The sequence below is a fragment of the Nicotiana attenuata genome, unplaced genomic scaffold (assembly GCF_001879085.1).
Source record: "Nicotiana attenuata strain UT unplaced genomic scaffold, NIATTr2, whole genome shotgun sequence".
Classification (NCBI taxonomy): Eukaryota; Viridiplantae; Streptophyta; class Magnoliopsida; order Solanales; family Solanaceae; genus Nicotiana; species Nicotiana attenuata.
In genome coordinates, this window is record NW_017671228.1 from 252,630 (window position 1) to 280,452 (window position 27,823).

The 27,823-nt window shown below is 39.9% G+C and overlaps 2 protein-coding genes across 4 annotated transcripts; one reads left to right on the top strand and one right to left on the bottom strand.

Moving 5' to 3' along the window:
* Positions 1-3,734: 3,734 nt before the first annotated feature.
* LOC109206839 lies at positions 3,735-4,244 on the bottom strand. Its single transcript, XM_019369702.1, has one exon. It carries the CDS (start codon positions 4,242-4,244, stop codon positions 3,735-3,737), a length of 510 nt encoding a protein of 169 aa, XP_019225247.1.
* Positions 4,245-10,642: 6,398 nt separating this feature from the next.
* LOC109206843 (ATP synthase mitochondrial F1 complex assembly factor 1) lies at positions 10,643-27,330 on the top strand. 3 transcript variants are annotated; one of them, XM_019369705.1, is made up of 6 exons: positions 10,643-10,749; positions 11,926-12,258; positions 13,045-13,124; positions 13,238-13,296; positions 26,113-26,877; positions 26,984-27,330. In XM_019369705.1, exons 2-5 carry the CDS (start codon positions 11,944-11,946, stop codon positions 26,415-26,417), a joined length of 759 nt encoding a protein of 252 aa, XP_019225250.1. In that variant the 5' UTR covers positions 10,643-10,749; positions 11,926-11,943; the 3' UTR covers positions 26,418-26,877; positions 26,984-27,330. The 3 variants fall into 3 exon arrangements, with proteins under 3 accessions (XP_019225250.1, XP_019225253.1, XP_019225251.1); XM_019369708.1 differs by having other exon boundaries at positions 10,645-10,749; positions 11,937-12,258; XM_019369706.1 differs by lacking the exon at positions 10,643-10,749 and adding an exon at positions 10,755-10,833.
* Positions 27,331-27,823: the final 493 nt, after the last annotated feature.

Here is a 27,823-nt window from a genome sequence, read left to right on the forward strand (position 1 = left end):
TATGCAGAAGGTGGCGACCTTCAAGGATGGCAACCATGGTCTTCCATATGGGTTTCTTCTTACGCCCGTCTTTAAGTTCTTCAAAGTGCCATTGGGAAAGTTCAAAGTAGGGACCAAGAAGCAGACCTTCTCTCAAACAACTTTGGAGGAATGTGAGTGTATCGAAAAGAATGGAGGAATTGGCAGCACTTCGATAACCTGTCAGCTCATCAATGCTCAAAATAGTGCAACTAAGGAGATTCGAAGGCTGAAGGCAAGGAATGCTATACTGGAAGGTCAGCAGGCCCAAGGGGGTCCAGGGTCAAATGAGTAGATAGCTCGTCTAACCAAGGAAAATGCTGATCTCAGGGCACAGGTGGAGAACCTGAAGGATAAACTGCTCACCGAGCAAACGTCGGCAAATGCCCGAATAGATCTGGTTCTCAACACCCTTGTGCAGCCTCCAAGCCCTCTCCTCCTAGTGTCCCTTAGGCAACCCTTCAGTGACCAGTTTCTGGATTAATTCTGTTCTTGTTTTGTTGACATTGGCAGTTTGTTTTTGTTTTTTTTTTTGGTATGGATGGGAAGTACCTGTACTGCTCCCGCTGAAATCAGTCCAATTTTTGCCTTTGCTATATAGCAAAGGCATATGTTTTATCAAAAACTATCCTCTTTTTTTGTTGTTTAATGCTTTTATGTCTCTGCTTCTCTTTTCTATCATATTATGTGCACATATGTGGCATTAGTTAGCTAGGCTAGACTTCTTTATGTTGATTGCCTGTTTATATATTTTTAATGATGCCAAAAGGGGGAAGTATAACGTCAGGGGGAACTAGTTCCTGTTACTTCATGTGTATAATTTAGAAAACAGGGATCTGTTTAGGGGGGAAGTATAAAGTCAGGGGGAACTTGTGAACTGTTACTTTATCTGGTTAATTTTGCTCTAAACATGCGTTATCAATTTCTATGTTTGCCATCATCAAAAAGGAGGAAATTGATGGTTTGCCTTAGCTTTGTGTTTTGATGATCTAACAAACTTACTGTCAAAGAACCAGATAAGGACCCTGACTCATTTGGTACACAACTCAAATCAACGGATTCCAGCTAATGAGAACTGCTAAGACTTCAGAAGATAGAGAATCAACACAGGGACCTGATACCCTTGTGTTTCCCTGACAACAGTAAGAAGTCAACTATCTATAGTTGGAAAGTGACCGCCTGCACTGTACACAGAAATAATGCAGCACAGGTTCTGCAGTCACTTCTCATTTGACCTACCAAGTGATTACATCACTCAAGTGATGTCATCCATGTTGTATTAACAAAGAGTATTACAACAAAATATTACTTGAACACTTGAGAATCAACTTGAGCATTCAAGCACTCCAACCGTTCACAGATCAAGCATTCAATTCTCAAGTGCATCAAGAACAAAGTTTAACACTACTACGGACCAGTTCCTAAATCTAATATCTTGTTGTCCTTAGTTGAGTTGTAACTTTGTAATTGTTCTTCATTGTAATTCCTAATTTGCTTATCTAGAAGCGCTGCTCAGGAACCCCCTTGTAAAATCATAAACCCCTAGTGTTTGTGTCTTGACTAGAGTTAGTCATGAGTTGAAGTCTTTGTAATAGGTGTATTACAAAGTGGCTTTTAATAGGTGCATTACAAGTTAGTGAGGGATTNGTTTAATTCCTAGATTGCATAGGTTGTAATCTAAAAGTTGCTTATAGTGAAGTTGAAATCCTACCAGTATAGGTCGTGGTTTTTTTATCCCCTTGAGCAGGAATTTTTCCACGTAAAAACTCCCTGTCTTATTTACTTACTGTTCTATTAGCTTCTCAGTAGAAACTCATAGAGGACCTGGTCTCTATATAGTTTGATGGACTCATATATTCTAATCACTGGTATATGTAAATTTTGATATAAGACCCATCTCTTCTTAGGGCTTGAGCTAAAGATATATGTAGATTTTGATATATGGCTCATCTTTTCTTTGAACTCACGTCTATGCATGACTATTGCAGGACAAGAATTCTTTTGCTTTCATGTGAAGTTACTTGCTATTACTATTGGTATATAAGTGCTTTATAGTAACAGAAGACCAGTTAAGAGAAACAATTTAATATTTTCTTTTGAAACAGTTCATATGTTATGGACATTCACGCACTTGAAGAAACTGCTTCTATCTTTTGAGATTCTATTAAAGGCTTGGATTTTTTTATTTTCCTTTTTGTTCTGCAATTGGATGTAAACGCATTTGTCTATGGTAATTATCTTCTCGGTGTTGATTTTTTTAATGTCATCTTGTAGCTATACGAATGAGAGAAATAACTGTTTCGGGCAAAAAAGCCCGTGCGAAGAGCGGGTATCGACCATCTAGTAGATATAGAAAGGATGATAAATAAGTAAACATTGAATGGAGTTTATAAATTTATAGATGTACAACGAATTAATTCTTTAGCAGTTCAATTAGATATTTTTAAATATAAATTAATCAACAAACAACTTTCCATATTTATCTATTTCTTATATCTATCTATAACTATACTATTTTAAAAACACAAAATTCCTACACTTAAAAATTCGATTACTACATTTTTCCTTATTTGAATTACGTAGAAACTAGGAAGCCCTAATAACATTTAAGACTTCATAATTGGTTAAGATTTTTATCTCATAAAATTATTTTCTTAATTGAATTAAGTAACAATCACTAACTTTAGAAGTATAAATTAATCTATATAAGTTTTCTAACATTAAAATTAAGCAAATAAAATATGATTAATTGGAATCCGGTTGTAACAGAAGTCTATGGAACCGTTTATGACTATAGAACTTCAAGAGTATTTTCATTTAACAACATAATGAATTGGAACTGAATTAAACTACACACAAATTAATTAACTCAAACTTTAGTTAATTGAAAAAATAATAATTAGTTGTTCTAAAAATTAAATTAAATAATTTATTTTTTGTTAATTTAAACTCTTAATATTAGGTACTCCAAATTCTAAATAATTAAATGTAGTTATAGTTTTAACCAACAAAAATTTATTTTCAGAGGGTAAAAAAATTGGTTTCACATTAGACATAATTTATATTTTAATTATTTCCCTAATGTTTTAAATTTTAAAATTAACTAAAGTTTGGGTTATTAAATATTTGTTCATTTAAACTATGTAAGAATTCATCATATGGGGGGAGTATTAACTATTAAGAGTTAAAAATATAAATATGCAATGCTTATAGCAATAAGAATGAATTAATAGAAGACAAATGTATTCTATATGCAAATTTGTAGCAACAAGGATGCAAATTTATAGCAATAAAGATAAATTAGTAGAAGATGATGTATCCTAAATGAGTTGTCACAATTATTATTATTATTATTATTATTATTATTATTATTATTATTATTATTATTATTATTGTTGTTGTTGTTGTTGTTGTTGTTGTTTTTCCATTCATTCCAATAAATGAAAGCTCCCGATATTTTTTATTTTTTTTGGTAATTAAGAAACTTTTTATTACTACTTGCAATATTTATATGTATAATCAGAAGCAAAACTCTAAGTTTGGACATATGGCCCCAAACTTAGTACATCATTTCTAAACATCTATCTATCTCATCAACTAAGCTATGGATAAAAATTTCTATGCTATAGCGCTTTCTTCAATCTGCTATGTATACTTCCTCGACAATGGACTTCACGTATAATCTGCCTTGTGATATCCCCACCGCCTCTCTTTACTTATTGAAAAATTTTGCAGTTTCTTTCAATCCATACATGATATATTGCACCAGCCACGCTTAACCTGTATAGTTCTGTTTTAGCTCCCTTCCCAGTTATATTTCTTGTAGCCCATTCAACTTCATCTTTCCAGCTATACACTTGTCTTGTTATTCCCAGCCATGTCAGTATCTTACTCCATATCTCTGTCGAGTACTTGCAGGAGAAGAAGAGATGTTGATGACTCTCCATCTCTTGCTCACACAATGGACAGGTTTGCTCCACTTGTATCCCCCATTTGCTCATTCTGTCTTTGGTAGATAGTCTCTCCTGTAGTGCTAGATACATAATGAAGATCCACTTTGGGCACCCTTTACTGTTACAAATCAATCTTTTCCAGCTTTTATTTGTAAAGTCTCCTCGTAATTGATTATACATGCTGCTAATAGAATATGTTTCAACCATCAGAATCTTTTCTATCTCTAATCCTGCTTCAGTTATACACTTTGCTGCATGTAAAATCTTCTTCATTATCCACGATGCTTGATTTGCTTCCACTGTCCAATGCTCTCTCCCTTTGGTATAGTACACATGAACCCATTGACCCACAAATTATCATTCTTCTTACATATATTCCATAAATGCTTCAGCAAAGCAGCCTTGTTCCATGTAGTCATGTCAATGATATTTAGGCCCCCTTTTGATTTTGGTTTGCATAGCTTGTCCCATGCCACCAAACCTTTTTTACTTGCATTTGCATCGCCTGTCCACAAAAACTTTCTGCATATAGTCTCCACTGCTCGAATGATCTTCTTTGGCAGAGGGAAGATCTGAGACCAAAAGGATTGTATGGCAATCAACACACTTCTAACCAACTGCAATCTTCCTGCATAGGTTAGGAATTTCACATTCCATTGCTTTATTCTTCCTAACATTTTATCCAAAAGATGCTGACACTGGTTTATTGATAGTCTCTTGGAGCTCAATGGCACTCCCAGATATCTAAACGGGAGTTCTCCTGCTGTGAATCCAATATCTCCCGTTTTCCAACTTCTGTTACTCCCCCAAAGTATACACAACTTTTACTTTGGTTTGCAAGTAAACCTGATGCTTTTGAGAAGCTTTGAAAGCATTCATATAGCATCTGCACAGAAACCACATCTCCTCTACAAAACAAAAGCAAATCATCTGCAAAACTGAGTTGGATAATCTGTAACTTTTCACACCTGGGATGAAAATTAAAATTTGGCTGCTCCCTCAAGTTTTTCAGTATCCTTGTTAGATATTCCATTGCTAACACAAAGAGTAGTGGAGACATTGGATCTCCTTGTCTCACTCCTCTCTTAGCTGCAAATGGAGCAGTGGGACTCCCATTGATAGTTATTGAATAAGATACTGTCTTTACGCACTCCATGATCCACTCCACAAATTGCTTGGGAAAGCATAGTCCTGTGAGTACTTGTTCCAAAAAGCTCCACTCAAGAGAATCATATGCTTTTTGTATATCTATCTTTAGCATATATATTGGAGAAGTACCTTTCCTACCATATCCTTTTACTATCTCATGGCTAGGTAAAATGTTGTCTGTTAGCACTCTTCCAGGTATAAAAGCTGCTTGGCTCTCATCCACCAAGGTGTTCATCACTTGTGTCAGCCTACATGTTAACATCTTGGATATAATCTTGTATAAAGTGGTGCAGCATGAGATTGGCCTGTATTCTCTTATAGAAGCAGGATTCTTAACCTTGGGAATTAGAGTGATTGCTGTAGTATTAATTGCCTTATGCATCTTCCCTGTGCTAAAGAAATCCAGAACAACTTCAGTTATTTCATCACCAGTAATATGCCATATTTTTTTGAAAAAGTATGAATTGAAACCATCTCCTCCTGGTGCTTTCATATCATCAATCCCCTTTAATGCTTGTAAGACCTCCTCTTTAGTAAAAGGTCTTACAAGCTACAACTGTTGCTCCCTTGAAAGCACTGGTCCATTCTTTATCCACCCAGAGTGAATTGCAGGAATACTCTGAGCAGCAGTCCCTAGAAGCTGTTTATAGAAACCAGTTATTTCCTCTTCAATACTTTTAGGCTTTGTCAATACACATCCTTTGCTATCCACTAGCTTTGTTATCTGATTCTGCATTTTCCTTCCCTTCATAGTAGAAAAGAAATATGCATTATTAGTATCCCCCTCTTTTAGCCATTGCACTCGAGATTTCTGTTTGTATATTGATTCTTTTATCATACTCCATTTTTTCAGTTGCACTAGCAGTTTTTTCTCTTCTTCAAATAGACTACTTGATCTGTCTGCATGGTTCATTTTCTTTTGTATGTCTTTCAGTTGTCCTCAGCTAGTTTTTATCTTCCCTGTTACATTCATGTACTCAGTTCTATTCAGCCTCTTCAAAGCTGCTTTAACATTCTTCAAACTCTGCCATACAGCTGTCATTTTCCCTTCATGCAAGTACCAATTTTCCTTTATTAGCTTTTCAAACTCAGGATGATCCACCATGCAATTATAAAACTTGAAAGGCCTCTTTTTACTATCACAGTAATCTTCAACTTCTATGCTTATTGGAGAGTGATCAGAGAAAAGAGACTCCATTACATGTGCTTGTAAAGGAGGTATACTAGTTATCCATTGATCATTCACGATTGCCCTATCTATTCTGATGAAGACATGGCTATTTGTCCATGTAAATGACTTCCCAACAGTTGGTAATTCTGTTAGGCCGCAATCTTCCAATAACTCTCTAAAATCTTTTGTTTCATGATCTTGCACTTCTCTGCCATTCATTCTATCATCCACCCCTAGAACTGTATTGAAATCCCCCATCATCAACCAGGCTCCTCTGATTTGTTTCTCTATGTTCCTGAGTGAACTCCACATATCTTTCTTGTCTTGCACTGTATGCAAACCATACACTGCAGTGAATTGGAATTCTTTATTACTATGCACCATTTGGACTTGTCCATGAATAATTTGACCAGAACTCTCTATGACTGTGAAGCTAATAAACTTTGGATTCCATACTACCCATAGCTGCCTTTACAGGAATTTGTGACATTGTGACACCAACTCCAACCCGACATTATTTTATTTATGATTTGGTCAGCTTTTGCTTCATGAACTTTCTGTTCACTTATTGCTATCATCTTCATCTTATTTTCCTTCAAGAACTCCTTTAGCTCCTTGTGCTTAAACATCTTCTTTAGTCCCCTCACATTCCATGCTACTATCATATTTGTTGTTTGGAAGGATTTTGTGATATCATCTCTGCTTTCCCTCCTCCACTTGAACTACATTCTGCCTCCTTAGTTCTTTGTTCTTGCCTTCCATCCATTAAGGTATTGAAATAGTTCAGCACAGTGATATGCTACCCAGGATTTACCACTTTCTGCCCTTTTGCAGCTGATTTATTCTTGAATTGATGCCATGTCGCTCCTGCTTCCATCATTGAATTCTCTGTATTCTGTTGTTCTATGTTCTTCTCTGGAATTTCCTTTTGATTTCCACTCTGCACATTGTTAGCTCCATTTACCGGTTTCCATTCTATTTTTTGTCTTTTGCCTGTGGGCTGTTGCTGCTATCCTATCTTCTTCTCCACCATTCCTGCTTGAACCTATTGTTTTTGGCAATTATGTCCAATCTGCATACACTTTGGACAATATGTAGGTTTCCAATCATACCATACTTCCTGATCAATCATTCTGCCCTTTGGGTCCCTTATCTTGATCATATTTGGCAGCTCATTTGTCACATCTATCTCAATAAGGATTCGTGCATATGAAATTCTACTTGCATTCGTTGTACATGCATCAGCATAGATAGGTTGTCCCAGCCCACTCCCAATCTTGCTTAATGCATTTGCACTCCAGCATACCAACGGCAGATTTGGCAACTTGACCCAAATTGGGATTGTTTTTCAAATCTTCAGCATCAAAATCAAAATCCATTGTCCATGCTTTAATTATCACTGGCCTATTGTTTAACATATGGGCCCTGAGTACATCACTTGATTCATTTCTTCCATACTTGAGAAATTGATTACAAAATACCCAACATTATAATAAAATACCTTTGGCTTTATTGAGTATTCTCCTTGACCTGCTACAAACCTCTCTATAGCTCCAATTGTAGGAGACCCCCCAATAACATATGCTATTGCTGCGTACTTCCATTTCTCAATCTCACTATCTATATCTTCATGTTCTATTTCTACAACCACCTCTCCCTCAACAATTGCTGGTGGTATAAATGTTAAATCCATACCTCTTGCTGCCATTTTGTTCTCTTCAAATAACGTCGCCCATGTTTTTCCTCCTGTTTTTCCTGATTCCAGTTGCAATTTCCGTTGTGCTCCCCCATTTTGAGTTACTGTTCAATTAGTCTTATCACCTTGAACTTGCTTCTGCTGCAGATCTGTGCCTTGAATCTGCATCTGTCCCGTATCCGTTGAACTTTGTACCACTTGTATGTGCATCAGATCTGTCCTTGTAGGCGCTGGAGTTTTGGTGCCTTCACTACGAACAGGGAGATTTGGCCAAATTTCTGGGCTATTTGTTGCATGTTCCTTCCCTTTGGTTCTTGCTACTTCCTCAGTCATTCTCCTTCCATTAACGATGAAATTGCTCCCACTTGTCCCTGTTTTTATTGATAGAATAGTGTTTGCAACTTTCGTTACTATATTTTTTGGTGTTACAATACGAAGACCTTCTGCTTTACTTTCCTCTACAAGCTTGCTTTCTTCCTCTATCACTTGCTTTGTTGCCTTCGATGGCCGACCTCTAGCCCTCCCCCTTTCCGGCGAGCGCAGTTTAGCAATTCACGCTTAACTTGCGCCGAGAGAGAAAAGAGAGAGAGAGTTTTATGATTTTTTGCTCCCGATATTTTTTAATATACTAAGTCATTATTGTAAAATATTAACTCAACATTAGTTATTCTTAGAATCTACATTGTCAATTGCCAAATTTTTTTTAGCTATAGGGTCAACCACTTCATTCGCAAATCTCTAAAGACCAAAATATTTAGTTTTTTTAATTTGTATTATTTGACAAATCATGAAGAATCGTGATAAAAAGTATTTTTGTGTTACTTATTTATTTTCCGTATTATGTCCCAAAGATAATAACTATTTCATAAGATATTCATGTAGAAATCCTCAAAAATCGCAATTGGGACATGATTTCTTCCTTTAGTAAGATATATAAATAGATCAACGTTCATTAGTTTTTAGAAACTTACACTTTTTAAATTTTTATTTTATATTTCAAACACATTATACAATAATATTCATATAACTTTTAAAATTATATACTCATTAATACGGGGTACACACGCAAAGCGTGTACCCTAAGACTAGTTAAAAGAAAAAAATTATACAATTTTCTTAAGAAAGAGATCATAATAATTGATAGCTTTTTTAATCTGTCGAAATGGAACAGTTTGGTGTGTACTAAAATAAAAAATGGGTCAGATTAATAAGCTTATGACTACTGAACAAATTTAGTTGATGGAAATAGTTTATGCGCCGCTAATGTAGCGACTTGTCGAGCATTTATGAAAATTTTATACTTAAATTACTTATATTAAATACCCTTGTACTATGACTGAATTTCAAATACATTTTTTGAATTTAATTAAATATTTACACCTATACATTGTAAAATTTATACAACACTTACACTCCCTAGAAGATATATCTAAAACTAAATAATATTAAAATATAATTATTAGAAGATAGTTTAAATTATAAATAAAAAGATCTTCTAATGGAACTTAAAAAAGAGTAACAATATTTTTGTTGAAAATCTTTATTCATGCCATTGATTAAATAAGAGAACAAATAATTAAAATACTAATTTTTGAAAATCTTAAATAAAAAATAATCCCGAATACTTAATAGCATGAGTAGAATTTTTAAGTATTTGAAACAAAAAATTATATTTCGAAACTCTTAATATTATGATGTTATCCATATTTTTCTATACAAATATTTGAACCTCTTCTATAATGGAAATCCTATAAAAATGAAACCTCATCTAACTAAGTTTACTTAAGATAAAAAAGTGGAAGAATAATAAAAAAATAAATTAAAAATAAAAAACTTTTTATAATAAAATATTATAATTAAATAAATATACAAATAACTGACATATTTAAAGTGCAAGAAAGTTATTACTAATAGTTCGTTTATCTTATTAAATTTGTGTTTATTTTCCATTGATGAGTTTCAAAGTACATATTTCAAAAAAATTATAATAAATCTCAACAAACAAACAAATACGTTCACTTATAAAATTAATTCGTCTTCTTAATAATTGTAATTTAATATAGCACAAAATTACCTCATAGAGGGTATAGGTGTAGACTTTTTTATAGTGTAGGAACTATAAATAATTTTAAATTATAGGGTGTATTCAAAATTATATTATAGGGGTATGTAGTATAATTAACCCACATATATTAGTCCTGAAAAAAAAATAAAGAGAAATGATAAAAAGAATGATCCCTTATGTTCGAGTGTAGGTTTATGATGATCATCAACAACAACAACAACAAACTCAGTAGTAGGGGTGTTCATGGTTCGGTTTGGGTCGATTTTTTCCTAAAAAGAAACCAAACCAAGTAAGTCGATTTTTTCAAATATTGGAACCAAACCAAACCAATTAAGTCGGTTTTTTATGGATTCGATTTTTGTCGGGTTTTCAGTTTTTTCGATTATTTATCGGTTATTTTCTTAAATATAAGAATACACTACCAAACGCATAGTCCGGCGATTACATTTCAACTAACACTATCAAAAGTTTACCAAAAGTCCCAAAAGTTAACTTAAAAAGTGGACAAAGACAAATTGTTAAGTTTTGGTAAACTTAAAGGACTATAACTGTTAAATGCATATTTAAAGGACCATCATAAACCTATACTCAAACATAAGGTATTATTTTGTCATATTTCTCAGAAACTCAGGCTTTCTTTATAGACTCCGAATCTCTACTCTCTCTTCTCCGGCGACTCCAATCTTCTTTTAATCAGGTACTTGTATTCTTTCTTCTCATTTGGGTTGGGAAAATGTAGAAGCAGCTTATGTTAACTTAGTTCCTTTTCCTTTCTTTTTGGGTCTGTTTAACTGTCTCAATTAAATTTTAATTGATGATTCTTAGATTTAGCTCGCAATTGTCCATGAAAAATGCAATCTTTGTTGTTCTTGACTGAATTCCTGCTTCTAATTTATAACTTTAAAAAAATTAAATTTTTCTCCCATCTAATTTGGTTGATAATCTTACCCCTTTCCTTAATTTCTACTGAAGAAATGAATGTAGAAGTAAACCAACTATTCGGGTTCACAAATTGTTTGAATTAACTCCAAATAAATACCATAGTTAAGGCGACGTGCACATTTTTCAACCAGTAAAAGTTAACATATGAGAGTAAATTCCAAGACTTATAGGATCTTGGAACCTCAACTTTTCTGTTCTAGCAAAACATTACCATTTCTTATATTTTTGGTAATCGAGAAATCCCGAGGGTCATTGGTGCAAGGGTCGAAACTTGGTTGATGATGGGCCCCACACTCTACTCTTATCCACTTAAATGTCAAACTTGTGTCTGCAACAGGGTTCAAACCTGTGACTTGCACCTAAACCACACATCACATGCTACACTCCTACCACTAGAACAAAGTCCTAGGGGCACAAAACATTAGCTGTTCTGTTGCTCTCATAATTGCTAGGTTTGGGATCCCGTTATCTACCACCTGACCTATATCAGTGTAGAAAAGTACCAAACTGACCATAAATTTTGCCCACTGAAGTTGGATTAACATATTTAACACTCCTTAGTTGTCATTATTTTTTTTCTTTTATGCCTGCGGTGTCTGTGTCTGCTTGAGCGCACCTCGATTAATCACTGTCTAGCCTGTGCATCCTACAAGCTTAGGTGACGACTGAACTTGCCCATAAAAGTTAGAGCATGTGGGCTCATACTAAGTGTTGTAGATGTAATTCACACCTAGCATTTTCAGGTTGTTACTCCCTAGTTTCCATTATATTTACTACTCCCTATTTGATTTACTACAGGCTCGCAACGTATACAGAGGTTTCATTGGTCATATGTGCAGTCTATTTGGGAAATGGTTATATGAATGTACATGTTCTATCTCTAGGTTTTGTTTGTGGCATAAGATGAGATTTTGATGTTCCGGATTTTCAGTGTTATTGCAGATAAACCATGATACGCTCTTTGTCAAGTCGCGCATCAAAGAGAATACTCTCTTCTGTTATTCCTTGCTATGGAAATGCTTCTTCTTTCTCTATGGTCTTAAGACAACCATACAGAAGTTCAACTCTGCGACAGATATTTTATAAGTCACAACGAAATGCTATTCCTTGTGATTTCTTGAAATGGGGTTCGCTTGGTTCCATTAGGACATCAAAATTTGCTTCTGGCTTCAGCCCGTTGAAGCCAAAGCCCTTGGACTCTATTATTGACATGGAGAGGGCGAAAAACAAATCAGCTGAAGAGCTTGCTGACGTTTGGGATGATGTAATCTTTCAACCTTTCTTTTTTGTTATTTTGATAGTTTTCAAATGCATTGTTGTCTTTCTTGAGATAGTTTTCAGCCTTGAGTTCTGATTGTGGACTGTTGTAAGTTACATTAGTCATTCAATATGATGAACAATTCACAACTCGACCAAGCTTTTGTTATAGAAATGAGTAGGTTAGCCAGTTTCTCTTACTACACTAGAAATTTGAAGTCTCGAGGTTTATCTGATCATTATGATAAACTTGTAAAAGTGATTCAGGTAGCCAAAAATATATGTTGTCTGGTTTTCTAGTCTTACCTGTCCATGCTTGTTTTATGATTGCATTAAAATCTTCTTTAGATGACGGCTATTAATAGCATTTTATGCTGCAAATGGGATGAGGATTTGCAGGAGGGATTAGAGACCCAATTCTTTTGATCTTTGGTCTAAATGTACCCCGCCGACAGATTTTCTTGTGAAACTTAGTGTTTTTAAGCCAATCGATCCTATGATGTAATGCTTCAGAGATGCTTGGATTGTGGATTGCCTTCTCATGTTTCCCTTAGGAAGCTGCTCTTCCACCAGATTTCTGCCATTGAAGTAATTTTAGCTATGAACATCCATGTACCTTTGCATGTCTTTATTTTATTAAGTTGGATATACATTTTGATCATAGTCTGCAGTCTATGACACAACTTGCTGTTTGATTCAGTAACTTTTGCTTTCCTAACGTGTTAATGATTTCTGGAATGATCCTTTTCTTTCTCCCTTTTTTCCCTTTTGTTGCATGATTATGTCATCTCAGTATCACTTGGGAAGAGGTCATATTGCAGCATCAATGAAAGCTAAGTTATATAAGCTCTTCGAGCAAAGATCTTCAAGTTGGTAAATGTGCTTCTTCTTCTTATTCATTTGTTTTCTCGGACTCTAATAAGTTGCTTTGTTTAATGCCACTTCCTTCCTTATCTTTGACATTTTACTTCTGTTTTCTTGTGTAGCCGATATTTTGTGATTCCACTGTGGAGGGGAAGTGGTTATACAACCATGTTTGTGCAAGGTCAGACTCATCTTGCTCCTTTTATGATTTAACAATCTCTGTTGATATGCATTGTAAAACCTATTATCATGTTGTAGACACTATCCCTAAGAGTCTATCAAAAAACTATTCTAAGAGTTGCTCTTTCTCTACTTCTTATGCTATCACTGACAGGAGCTCAGCTTATTCTCAGAAAAGCGAAACGCCTTCCATCTTTTTAAGGTTCATTTTACAATGAACTTGTTATTTAGATATAATATTACGATTCGCAGTCAGATATATAGAGTTTCCTCAAATGGTCACTCAACTTAATGGAATTACCTAGTAGTAAGGTCATTTATCTTTTTTTGTCCCAATAAAGCCACTCAAACTCATACACATATCTTACAAAGTGACAATGGCTGGAACACCACTTTAAAATTGACTTGAAAAGGTTTTTAATATAAAACCACTTACCATCCATACCATAAATAATATTTAACAACAAAGCAGGGCCCCCACCTATTAAACAAATATGTGGAATCTTTACAATTTCAACCAAATAGAACACCAACTCATAAACTCAAATACAACATCAAAATATGTAAAGTTAATATAGTTTAAAGTCTACTGAATGTAACTTAAACAAATCTGTGGAATCTTCTTCTTTCTTTAGTCGATTTAATATACGTAGTAGATGCTGCACTACTTGTTTTATATTGGATCTACTTTGAGCAGTAACCATATGCAATGTGAATATCTGCTTATTGCCTGATTGTATAATACTTATTTGTATGTTTCTTGTAATAATTTTCAAGTAAAAAAGAAAATAATGGTTAATTAGACTAAGTTCTATGTAAAAGAAACCATCAAAGGCAAAGAGCAAGGCAATGCTGATGAACCTGAAAGGAGTTGAATTTCAAGGTTACCTTGGTCTAAACTGCTGCAGTATTTGATACTTTGCATTTCAATCTAGTGACTAGTGCTTAGAAATTAGCCTGTGACAATGAGTTCCTCATTTCTAGATCAATTTTTCCAGGCACAGTTTAGTACTGATGTCTGCAGGGGAACCAAAAGTGACGCGTTGACTCTTGTCTTATCATAAAATTCATCCTCAATTTAACCTTGAAACAAATTTTTGAATCATGATCATATCCACACGCAAATGGTACACCCAGCCTCAAACCGAGGAAAGTGGGACAAGAACAATTAGTGGTCCATTGGACTGCTAATCCTATGCCAGAAATATTCTGTACTTGAGGATAAATATTCGAGTAAAGATATAACAAGTAATAAACTTACTCCATGGAAGAAGCAATACTTATCTTTTGGGGGCAGGCTGACTCTAATGAATAGTGTCTTGGATGGGATACCCACATACACCATGTCCTTATTCAGTATGCCTAAAGCAGTAGAAAAGAAATTAGATTCTATAAGAAGGAACTTTTTGTGGGATGGAAGCTCAGACAAGAAGAAGACACATCTGGTTAAATAGCAAATGGTTATTGAAGATAAAAAGAGAGGTGGACTAGGAGTGAGGAATCTGAAATTGCACAATAAAAGCTTACTATTTAAATGGCTATGGAGATACAGTAGAGAGGGAGAGGAAATTTGGCAGAAAATAATAGATGCCATTTATGGTGCAAAGATTGGGTGGAAACAAATTCCTTCTCAACTGAGAAGCTGTGGCGGGATTCGGAAAACGATTGGTGGCTGGTGGGATGAATTTTTACAGCAGACTAGTTTGGAGGTGGGAAATGGTGGTAGGATTAAATTTTGGCTGGATATTTGGTGTGGTAATGAGAGCCTCAAAAGCAGATTTCCAGATCTATTTAACTGTGCGTTGAATAAAGAGGGTTATGTCGCAGGTTTTAAAGAAGAATCAGGATGGAATGTTATTTTCAGAAGAAATCTGAATGACTGGGAAGTGGATAGTTTCTGTGAACTGCTTCAACTTCTGAATTCATGTTCAATAGATCAACACAAAACAGATAGGCTAATTTGGATCGGAAGCAGGGATAATATATTCGCAGTGAATAATTGCTACAAAACGTTGCAACAACAAACTAGTCAGGGAATTCTAAACTGGCCTTGGAAGATGATTTGGAGAACTAAAGCACCTATGAAAGCAGCTTTTTTTTTTTGGTTGGCTAGCAGCTAGGGATGCCTGCCAAACTCAGCATAAGTTACAGAGGAGAGGGTTTTCTCTGTGCAGTAGATGTTATTTTTGCAACGCAGAGGAGGAAACAGTTGAGCATCTCTTCTTGCATTGCAAATTTCAAGACAATGCTGGGAATTTTTCTTGAACATAATGGGCATATCTTTGGTGCTACCTCAGAAGATTAGTAGCTTGCTGGAAATGTGGCAATCCCAGAGAGTAAAAAGGAGCTTAAAGCTAATATGAAAAACTATTCCCAACTGCATAATGTGGACACTATGGCTAGAGTGAAATAAAGCATGCTTTGAGGGAAAGAGACTGCAGATTGCCAGAATCAAAAACAAAACTTCCCCGCTTGAGTTTTATATCTTACTATTTTGATCTGTTTTCTGTTACTTGCCTGGTTTACCCACATATGGAATCCTTAGTCGTTTCTGAGGCTTCTTTTAAAGGTAAAATACCCTGTGCTTTTTGAAGACTGCAGTTAATGATATGTTTGTTATTTTCTCAGTACTTCTAGTATGGAGTTCCGTTCTCATTAGTACACTGATAGGAATCAAACTACATAAACAAGAATTACAGGGAAGCAAATAAAGATTTAGAAGAGACACAACTTTAAGGCATAAACCAGAATATTCAATAACAATCAAATACCTTAATTCAGCAAATTAAAGTGTACCAATCCTATAAGAAACCCTCAAGTTTAAGTGATCAACTTGAACTCCCGTTTGCAAGGTTTGTAGCAACAATTGGATACCATCCAAACATTCTCAAAGTTGTCTACCATCAAAGTATGCTAAACCCTACTATTCTAGGAAAGATAGTATATATACAACAACAACAACAACAACTACCCAGTATAGTCCCACGAGGTGGTGTCTAGGGAGGGTAATACGTACATAGGCCTTACCCCTACCCGAAAGGGCAGAGAGGCTGTTTCCAATCGACCCTCGGCTCAAGAAAAGGAAAAGGAAAACAAAAACAAAAAACAAAAAGCAAAAGAGCATTAGTGACTTCAGCAGAAATCACATAAATAATTATCTAAACATAAACCATAAATAAAATGGCATGCAAATATATCGACCAATAACTACCATAAGGGGGCACAATACAATACACAAATCATCTATGGAGAGCCAGCCCTACCAAACAACCCCCCCNGAGCCCTACCAAACCCCCCCCCAAGCGCCGGGACAGAAGTACGAAAAATTCTAGACGCCCCTATCCTGCAATCCTGATACCAGACCTCCAGACTTTCTATCCAGGGCCATGTCCTCGGAAATCCGCATTCTAGCCATGTCCTGCCTAATCACCTCTCCCCAATACCTCTTGGGCCTCCCTCTGCCTCGACTCGCGCCAACCACCGCCAGCCGCTCACAACTCCTCACCGGGGCATCGGGGCTTCTCCTCCGCACATGCCCGTACAACCTGAGCCTTGCTTCCCGCATCTTCTCATCTACTGGGGCCACCCCCACCTTCTCCCGAATAACTTCATTCCTAATCCTATCTAACCTGGTGAGCCCACACATCCACCCGAGCATCCTCATCTCCGCAACCTTCATTCTCTGGACATGGGAGTTCTTCACCGGCCATCACTCAGCCCCATACAACATGACAGGTCTAACCACAGCTCTATAAAACTTCCCTTTTGAGTTTCTGAGGCACTTTCTTGTCACACAAGACTCCTGATGCAAGCCTCCATTTCGACCACCCCGCCCCTATACGGTGAGTGACATCCCCGTCGATCCCTCCGTCCCCCTGAATCACCGACCCAAGATATCTGAAACTGTCCCTCTTGGCGATGACCTGAGATCCAAGCTTGACTTCTCTGCCTACTTCGCTCGGCTCGGTGCTAAACTTGCACTCCAGGTACTCTGTCTTAGCCCTGCTTAGTTTGAAACCCTTGGACTCGAGAGTCTGCCTCCAGACCTCCAACCTCTCGTTAACACCGACCCTCGCCTCGTCTATCAGGACTATGTCATCAGCAAATAGCATACACCATGGCACATCCCCTTGAATATGGCGTGTTATAGCATCCATCACCAAAGCAAATAAGAGAGGGCTAAGTGCAGATCCTTGATGAAGCCCCATTACCACCGGGAAATGGTCTGAGTCGCCACCCACCGTCCTAACCCTAGTCTTAGCTCCATCGTACATGTCCTTGATCACTCTGATGTAGGCTTCCGGCACGCTCTTCGCCTCCAGACACCTCCATAGCACCTCCCTTGGGACCTTGTCGTAGGCCTTCTCCAAGTCGATAAACACCATGGGTCCTTCTTCTTATCCCTGAAGTGTTCCACCAATCTCCTGACAAGGTGGATAGCTTCTGTAGTGGAGCGGCCCGGCATGAAACCGAACTGGTTCACGGATATAGACGTCATCTCCCTCACCCTCAACCACCCGCTCCCAGACTTCCATGGTATGGCTTAGTAATTTGATACCCTATAGTTGTTACAACACTGGATATCCCTTTGTTCTTATACACGGGCACCACTGTACTCCACCTCCACTCCTCCGACATCCTCTTAGTCCTGAAGATCACATTGAACAACCTGGACAGCCACTCTACTCCTGGCCTACCTATGCATATCCAGAACTCCACCGGGATTTCGTCTGGCCCGGTCGCTCGACCCCTACTCATCCTACGCAAAGCCCCCATGACCTCCTCCACCCTAATGCGCCTGCAGTACCCAAGGTCCCTTTGACGCTCTAAATTCCCCAACTCCCCTAGCTCTACGTCTCGATCCCCCTCCTCGTTAAGCAGGTCTCGAATGTACGCCTGCCACCTCTGCTTGACTTGAGACTCCCCCATCAGAACTCTACCATCCTCGTCCTTGATGCACCTAACTTGGTCTAGATCCCGCGCCTTCCTCTCCCTCACTTTAGCCAGCCTGAATAACTTCCTGTCCCCGCCTTTCTCCCCCTAATTCCTCGTACATGCGACCAAACGCCGCATTTTTTGCTTCCGAGACCGCCAGCTTCGCTTCCTTCCTCGCCACCTTGTAGTTCTCCCTGTTGACTCTCTTTTCTTCTTCGCTTGAGCTCCCTGCCAACTTAGCAAACGCCGCCTTCTTCGCCTCCACTTTTCCTTGGACTACATCGTTCCACCACCAGTCACCTTGATGTCTGCCTGAACTAATTATTACACCGAAATGATTTAATAGTCCCTAATTTGGCCTAAAAAGGAAATGGACCGAAATTGGAAAATCAGCCTGGTAGGCCTTCATTTCAATCCCGGTCTGGGACCCTGCAATTGCGTCTTCAGTGAATCGGCCTCCCATGCATCGCAGTCTGGGACTCCGCGATAGTGGACTTATCAGGTTGACCCTTCTCGTGAACGCATTCTGGGACCCCGTGATCGCGGACTTCTTCAGGATCACCCTTCTCGCGATTGCAGCCTGAAACCTCGTGATCACGCTTCCTTCATCTTGGGCCATCTTCGCGCAATAACGGCTGTCTGTGTTCTGCATAGAAACTGCAGCCTGCAACTTCAGTTTTTGGCCTCTTTGGTGCTTTCTCCCTTTGATACTTGAACCTCGTCATCTCCTATGAGTTGTATGAAGTTGTTCAACTTTGTAGGTTTCCACCAACACCCCTCCTCCATGGTTTATGTGAGAAAGCACGGGAGAAAATATATTATTGACTAATATTGACAATGATACAATGAGCCCTATATATGCAATACATGTACTACTCCTAATACATATGCGATTAGGGTTATTTACTACTATTTAGACAATGGAACTAACAGTTTCTATCCTCATGCAAGAGTTTGTAAGTCTTGTAATTTCTTGGCATATAATCTGTTACGCGGCGCCTTCCTGAGATTCCTTGGCAACTGATGTCAGTGCAGTTGCTGTCCGCCAACTGAGGTCCCCTCCGCACGCTAGACGAGATTGTTAGTGCCGTACGGGAAAATCAATGTCAAGAGCAATTGAAAGAACAGAAATGAGAATTGAGAATGAAAGAAAGCTTGATTGCATTAATGAAAGCTATTACAGAAAAGCAATGCGGTGTCGAGGGGGAGAGACACCAGTATAGAGAATTGCTTGCTTGCTAGAAAGTTTTGATTGCTTGATCCCCCATAATAATGCTTAAAAAAATAATACAAGACTAGACTTGAATATGCTAGAGAAACATAATGGAAGTACTTGAAATAAACTACTCTATATTTACAATGAAAATGACTTAGTTTTCTATAAGGCAGCAACAGGTCCGTTGTCAGCAACATTGTCTTTGGCATCATGGTCTGCGTGCGCGGCGTTGTTTGTGCGTGCGACGCTGTTGGAATCTGCCTGCGGTTTGGCGCTGGCGACGGATATCGGTGGGGCGACAGAGGCACCTGCGCGCTTGTCACTGGCGCGGCCAAGACCACGGGGCCGTCCGTGGCGCTAGGCATTGGGAGGCTTGCTAGGACGCCACGGGGCGCGCCTAAGGGGTCATGGGGCATGGCTGGAAAGCTGCCAATGACATTCTTCCCTACCTGAGTTGGCGACGTCCTCGACGCCTTACTTGCAAAATAATCTTCAATGAGGCTCTTGTAGGCTTTGAGGTTTGTTCCCCTCTCCCAAGTATTCTCCTCTGCATCACAGCCCTGCCATTTCACCAAGAACTCTTGGTGATCTTTCCTTGAGGCATGAATCACTCTGTCATCAAGGATAGCTTCAACACACCTTTTCCCGGTTAAATTGGGACCTCGAATACTGGGTATTGTGAGCTGGCTCCTTGAAGGATCCTCCGTGTCTTCCCGAAAAGGTTTCAGGAGACTGACATGGAAAACAGGATGAATTTTTCACCAAGCTGGTGTATCCACTCGATATGCAACTTTCCCAATGCGCCTTTCAATGGACAAGGGTACAATGTATATTTGCAATAGGCGAGGGTCATGGACCCCGCAAATAAGTACCGCTTTGGGATTTTGACCATCACCTTATCTCCTACCTGATATTCAACAAAGCGACGATTGTGATCAGCATGCCTCTTCATCCGCTTTTGAGCTTTGACAAGATAGCTCCGTGCTATTTCCAGATTCCGCTTCCATTCTTTTGAGAAGCTAGTAGCTCGAGGAGACTTAGCCATGTTTGGTGCATTCACAGTGTGTGGGAGTAGCGGTTGTTGTTCGGTAACAATTTCAAAAGCGCTTTTGTTCGTACTAGAGCTCTTTTGTGAATTGAAACACAGTTGAGCAGCATCCAGAAGCTTCACCCAATTCTTCTGCGATCCGGTTACAAAGTGGCGGAGATATTCCTCCAACATACCATTGAACCGCTCCGTCTGGCCATCAGAATGCGGATGAAAACTTGTGATGTGACTCAATTTTGACCTCAGGCACTTAAAGAGTTGGGTCCAAAAGTTGCTACTGAAGCGTGAGTCGCGATCACTAACAATGTCTTTGGGTAAGCCCCAATATTTGACGACATGAGAGAAGAAGAGTCGAGCTGTATCTTCTGCTGATATATATTGTGGGGCTGCAATAAATGTGACATACTTGTAAAACCGGTCCACCACAACCGAGATAGTTGTGAGATCTCCGACCTTGGGCAATCCGGTGATAAAATCCAGGGAAACGCTTTCCCAAGGTCTCTTTGGGACAGCTAGTGGTTCCAAGAGTCCCGCTTGTGTCAAGCGGTCCGACTTGTCCTTCTGGCATACTAGACAAGCTGAGCGACATCATCGGCCACTTGAGGCCAATAATAGGCACGACAAAGTAACGCCATGGTGCGTTCTTCACCGGGATGGCCGACCCACAGAGTATCATGACATTCCGCTAGAAGAGTCCTCCGCAGATCTCCTCCTTTTGGAACATAAAGTCGGTTTCCTTTGACTTTCAGAAAACCATCTTCCATGTAGAACTGGCGAGTCTTGCCCCGTCCTACCAAATCAACCAAATACTGAGCAGCAGGATCCTTGGTGAGTAGATCCTGTATCTGGTCCTTGATGGAGGTGGCTACTTCGCTCCCCCTTTAGGGTGGCGAGTTGGCACACCGATGCTAGATCAGCTCTCCGACTATAGTGCATCAGCAAAATGATTGGTCTTTCCCCTGCGGTACTCCAGGTTGAAGCGGAATTCAGCTAGGAGTTCCTGCCACCTGGTTTGTCGACCGTTCAGCTTCAGCAGGGTCATGAAATGGCTGACAGCTGTGTTGTCTGTCTTGACCCCGAACGGGTTCCCAGCAGATAGTGCCTTCAAAGGCGCAAGCAGTGGACGACATCCAATAATTCTTTCTCATGGGCGGCATAGCGCCGCTCTGCATCCTTCAGCTTCCGACTCTCGTACGCTACAAGGTGCCCTTCTTGTAGCAAGACTCCGCCGAGGGCATAGTCAGATACATCCGTTTGTACCTCGAACGACTTGGCCAAATCAAGGATGGCCAAGACGGGGCTACTAGACATAGCCGCTTTTAATGCGTTAAAGGCCTCCGCTCTCCTTGGTCCCCAATCCCAGGGTGTGACCTTCTTGAGGAGTTCTGTCAATGGTACTGCGATAAGGGAGTAGTTCTTCACAAACCGCCGGTAGAAGTTGCATAGGCCAAGGAACGCCCTCAAGGCGTGGACATCCTTAGGCGGCGGCCAATCTGTGATGGCCTGAATCTTCTGTTGGTCCATCTTGATGCGTCCTTCCTCGATGACATGTCCGAGGAAGTCAATTTGCTTCTGAGCAAAGGAGCATTTGGATAGCTTTGCATATAGTTCATGCTCCCGCAAACGAGCTAGGACCTTCCGCAAATGCACTAAGTGTTCTTCCAATGTTTGGCTATATACCCACAATGTCATCCAAGTAGACCACCACGAATTCGTCAATGTACTCTTGGAAGACTTGGTTCATCAGAGTGCAAAATGTAGCCGGGGCATTAGTCAAGCCGAACGGCATGACCAGGAAGTTGTACGACCCATATCTTGTTACACATGTCGTCTTGTGTTCATCACGCTCTGCGATCCGAACTTGCCAGTAACCTCTCTTGAGGTCTATCTTGGTGAACACCGTCGCACCACCTAGTCTATCGAACAAGTCTGCCATTAAGGAATAGGGTACTTGTTCTTCACGGTGATTTTGTTTAGAGCTCGATAATCCACAGAGAGTCGCAGGCTGCCATCATGTTTCTTTTGGAATAGAACAGGGGACCCGTATAGGGACTTGGAGGGTACAATGATCCCTGTATCTAGCATTTCCGTTAATTGTCTCCGAAGCTCAGTGAGTTCGGGTTGTGACATTCTGTAAGGCGCCCGGGCAGGTGGCTTCCCGCCCGGCACCAACTCAATTTCATGGTCCACAGTGCGCCTAGGCGGGAGCCGCTTTGGCATGTTTTGTGGCATGACATCTTCAAACTCCAGTAGTAGCTCCTTCACGGGTTCAGGAATGGGACCCGAGGAGCGTTCTATATCTTCAATGCAGAGGGTTGCCAGGAACGTAGGTTCATTCCTTTTGACCCCCTTCTTCAATTGCAAGGCCGAGATGTTCTCATCGGCCATCTTCATGGGCATGCACGGGATAATGCAGGGCTTGGCCTTGTTGGTTCCCATCATCAATAGCATGTCTGCAAAATGGTACAAGCATGGTGTTGGTTTGCCTTAAGAATTCCAACCCAACTATCAACTCGAAGTCATCTATGATCACCACTCGCAGGTTGAATTTTCCTTCGTAAGGGCCAAACTTCACCGGTACCTCTTTGGCTATTCCACCCACTGGCTGGGGAGGTGAGTTGATAGCCTTGACACTATCTCTACCTTTCCCTACAACTAGACCCAGGCGCTCCACCTAAGTCGAGGCTAAGTAGTTGTGGGTAGCACCCATGTCTATCATAGCCCAAATGGGCTTGCCATTCACCTTCATCTCAACGAACATTAAAGTCCTCTTTTGTTTAAGAGGAGTCTCCTCATTCGCCTTCTTTTTCCCTTTCTTGGTGACTGGACATGGGTCCTTCTTCTTACGGATACCAGCACTGGTCTCCGCTGATGCCTCAGAAATGGAACCAACAATTGCATTGAAGACACCTACTGGTTCAGTCTGGTCCGCATCGTCTGAGTCGTCATCTGTCCTAACATCAATAGCCTGATGGGCGTTCATCTGTGCATGTGGACACTCATTGTTCCAATGTGGTCCGCCGCAATGACGGCACCCTGAAGGAGGCTTTCTCCCCCGGTCATTGTTGTTTGATGCAGCACTATTGCTGCCTGAGGAAGGAACCTTAGATTTGGTTGAGCTCTGATCTCCCCCGCTTCTGCTAGGACCACCATTGCTAGGTTGGCCCCCTTTGAATCCCGCTCGGGCAGGCGGCTGAGGCCTGTCCTTCCGAGCTTCTATTTGATAGTCCCCAAGGCATTCAGTTGCTTGGATCACCTTGGGAAGGGTATCTACCCTTTGTCTTTGGAGCTCCACACGGGCATAAGGTTTCAACCCTTCCAGGAAGGTGAAGAGCTTGTTTTTGTCCCCCATGTTGCGTATGCTTAGCATGAGCGCGGAGAATTCTCGCACGTAGTCTCGCACTGATTTGGTCTGGCGGAGCTCCCGTAGCTTTCTCCTTGCCTTCAGTTCTGCCTATGTCTCGAGAGCATCTTCACCGGCCCTGATGGCTTTGTACTTCACCCGCCACCAAAGTTTAGCATCACCCTGAAGATACATGGCAGCAGTTGCTACCTTCTTAGCTTCCTCCAGGCCCGTAATAGCATCGAAATACTGTTCGACGTCAAAGATGAAGTTCTCCACTTCCTTGGCATTCCTAGCTCCACTGTGTGGCTTTGGCTCAGGAATTTTCAGTTTCTGTGTCGCGGAAGCGGGGTTCACAGCGCCCTCGATTTGGTTTCCACCTCCTCGAAGTAGGCCCTGTAAAGCAGCGGTGACAACATTGAGCTGGTCTGTCAATTTGTCGATAGTTTGTTGCATGGCAGTCACCCTGTCTGCCTTTTGTGCCCTGTAGGCTAAATCCTCGGTGCGCTCCTGTTGAGCCCCTCGAATTTCCCAAAAATTTCGGCTGCCTCTGTGGTTGCCGTCTGCCGGTCTCCCTCGGAGTCGCGACTGATGTTTTCTATGTCAACTTCGGCCTGGAGCACCCTGCGGTCCAGGTCGTCCAACCTTTGCACTAGGTTGGTTCTTAGTTCAGGCACCGTATCCATGATAGGCCGTAATACCTCAACCGCCCCTTCGAGGGCCGCAATGCGGTCCCCATGATTCACCATGGTTAGAAATGGTGGTAATATCAATACGTTCCCTCGTCCAATGTCGAGCATAGGCTCTGATACCAACTGTTACGTGGCGCCTTCCTGAGATTCCTTGGAAGGGCGACGTAAGGCTAAGCAACTGATGTCAGTGCAGTCGGTGTTCGCCAACTGAGGTCCCCTTCGTACGCTAGACGAGATTGTCAGTGCCGTACGGGAAAACCAATGTCAAGAGCAATTGAGAGAACAGAAATGAGAATTGAGAATGAAAGAAAGCTTGATTGCATTAATGAAAGCTATTACAGAAAAGCAATGCGGTGTCGAGGGGGAGAGACACCAGTACAGAGAATTGCTTGCTTGCTAGAAAGTTTTGATTGCTTGATCCCCCCTAATAATGCTTAAAAAAAAATAATTCAAAACTACAAGACTAGACTTGAATACGCTAGAGAAACATAATGGAAGTACTTGAAATAAAACTACTCTATATTTACAATGAAAATGACTTAGTTTTCTATAAGGCAACAACATGTCCGTTGTCAGCAGCATTGTCTTTGGCATCACGATCTGCACGCACGACGTTGTTTGAATCTGCCTGCGGCTTGGCGCTGGCGAGGGATATCGGTGGGCCGACAGAGGCACCTGTGCGCTTGTCACTTGGCGCGGCCAAGACCAAGGGGCTGTCCGTGGCGCTAGGCATTGGGAGGCTTGCTAGGACGCCACGGGGCGCGCCCAAGGGGTCATGGGGCATGGCTGGAAAGCCACCCATGACAGATCTTGTGAAGGGTCTTGAGACTTGTAAACCTTGGCTGCCATCATGCACACCATCCAATTTTGGGTCCAAGATATGTGGCAAATTTCTACTAAATATAAGTTACCTATAAAAGTTTCAAGTAATCAAAAGTAAACAATATCGTTTCTCACATAAATATACTTTAGAAAGGAAAAAGAAAAAAGATGTAGTATCGTAGTGCTTGGGCTGCACCTAGTTTCTAACCTTTCTACCAGCTGAACATAAATGGTTCTGGTTGTACATGTAGTTAGCCAGCCATTCCTTTGGGCATCTGTACTGTGAATATGATATCTGATCCTTCTTCAATTTTAAGCTGCACTTGTAGATCAACCCCTCCCACCTCCCCTCCCCATCCCAAAACTGAAGCAAAAATTAGTTGCGAGGAAAAGATGAATTTCACAGAATATCTGTTCTCTCCCTATGTTGTTCGGACTCTCCAAAAATATCGATGGGTGCGTGTCGGATCCTCCAAAAGTAATGTATTTTTGGAGGATCCGACACGGGTACAACAGCTGTTTTGGAGAGTCTGAGCAACATAGTTCTCTCCAACTGAACCTGTACTTTTCTGGTTAGTCTGCATAAATCAAAATATTGTTTATGCTTAACATTTGTTGGCCAATGTCCTGTGTGACATCAGCTTTAGCGCTGTGTATTAAATGCAACATCAAGAAAGTTGGGGTTATAGGTTGCTTTAATTACATGAAATGCCCTATATCACTTGCAGTCATTCATTACCATTTATTGAATCTTCATGCAGTGCAGGCGCCACACATGCTTATCACAGGCCTTGAAGATTACAAGGCAAGAGGAACTCAAGCTTCTCCATACTTCACAGTTTCTTACTACACCGAATTTGCTGAAAGCAAGGATCTGGTTCTTGTTCGAGGGGACATTGTCTTTACTAGCAAGCTCGCCGACTTGGAGGCAAAATGGCTTTTGGACACTGCACAATCTTTTTACTTGAATGATGTCAGGTACAAACTAGTGGAGCGTTTCAATAGAGAAACGAGGGAATTCGAGTTCAAAGATGTTTTACAAACTTTGGAGATGCCTATATTGTGATTGAAACATCTGAAATCGATCTTCTCGCATAAGAGAAATCCAAATATATGGAGTTTGGTCAAAATGGATCATTCAGAAATCAGCATCAAGAGAATTGTTGTTCTCCTGCCATTCTGACAGGCAATTGTGTCTGCCAAGCATAATGAATGTATTGCATTAGCAAACAATCTTTTCTAGCTTTGATTATTCATTGAGGCAAAAGTCAAGTATCTTCATGGTGTTGTTTTTCTTTCTTTCTTTTCAATAATAGCAATTACTCTTTTAGGGAAAAAAAGAAGAGAAAAGGGCTGATGGTAGCTGTGTTGTATTTCTCAAAGAAAGCTTCCTAATTTCATAGATCTGCAATAATGTGATTTTAGGTCTGTCTTTCAACTTCTTATAACACCTTGAATTACCATGGTTTCTCACCTGTAAACTTGTGCATTTGGAGATATACATAAACAATGCCAAACAGTCTCAGGTGAAGTTTTCTCTTCTTCTTTTTCCCCCCTATGTGTGATGTTGTACTTTCTGTTTGATGCGATTATTTCTAATCTTATATGATTACACGTCTATTTCTAATGTAGGAGATGCATGTTTTGTGATGAAATTACTTAAATTGATTATATCATAAGAGCAATCGGAAGAGACGGAATTTTGATGAGGAAGGATCATACAGCAATCAGCAACAATGGAATTGGCAGTTCTTTTCGTCATTCCAAGGGAAAACCTGTGTTTATCTAGTAGAATATTTGAACGGGATGTTATTAACAATCTTTTCTTGTTCTGATTCCCTTTTTTTTTTTTAAAACAAAAATCCGTGTTACATTCTAATAAGGTTGATGGTAGCTTGAAGATTGTGTCTAGAGAGATTTTGTTGAGCTACTATAAAGAGAGCTGTGATGTAATGGTAAAAGTTGTTGTTTCCGTAAAACGGTATAGTTAAATCTATACGTGATTTATAGACAAGTGAATTAGTCTGATCCTAAAATAATAGATGAATTAGACAAAAATGTAATATTTAGCCTTGAGATGGAGATAAAGTAGCAGATATAGTAATTTCGGGAGCAGGGCTTCCAGGGACAACAACAATATCAGGTAAAAATTGCACGGGGCGCCCTATTTGGGTGCCCCTTTTTAACCTGTAGCCTTTCTGTTTGCACCCGTACCCGTTTTTTTGTTAAAAGCCATTTGAAAAGACCATTTTGCCCTTCCATATTAAAAAGACTACTTTCTCTCCAAGTATTCGCTAGTCCTCTACTTTCTTTGTCTCTCTCTCCCGTTATTCGCATTTTTTGAAGTTCTTCTCTGAAATCAAACGGTTTTTGTCGTTGTTTTTGATTTTTCAACTGCTAGTCGTCGGTGTTCCCACATTACGATTTAATCACAGGTACATTGAATTAACTTTCTGGGTTTTATTTTACGAT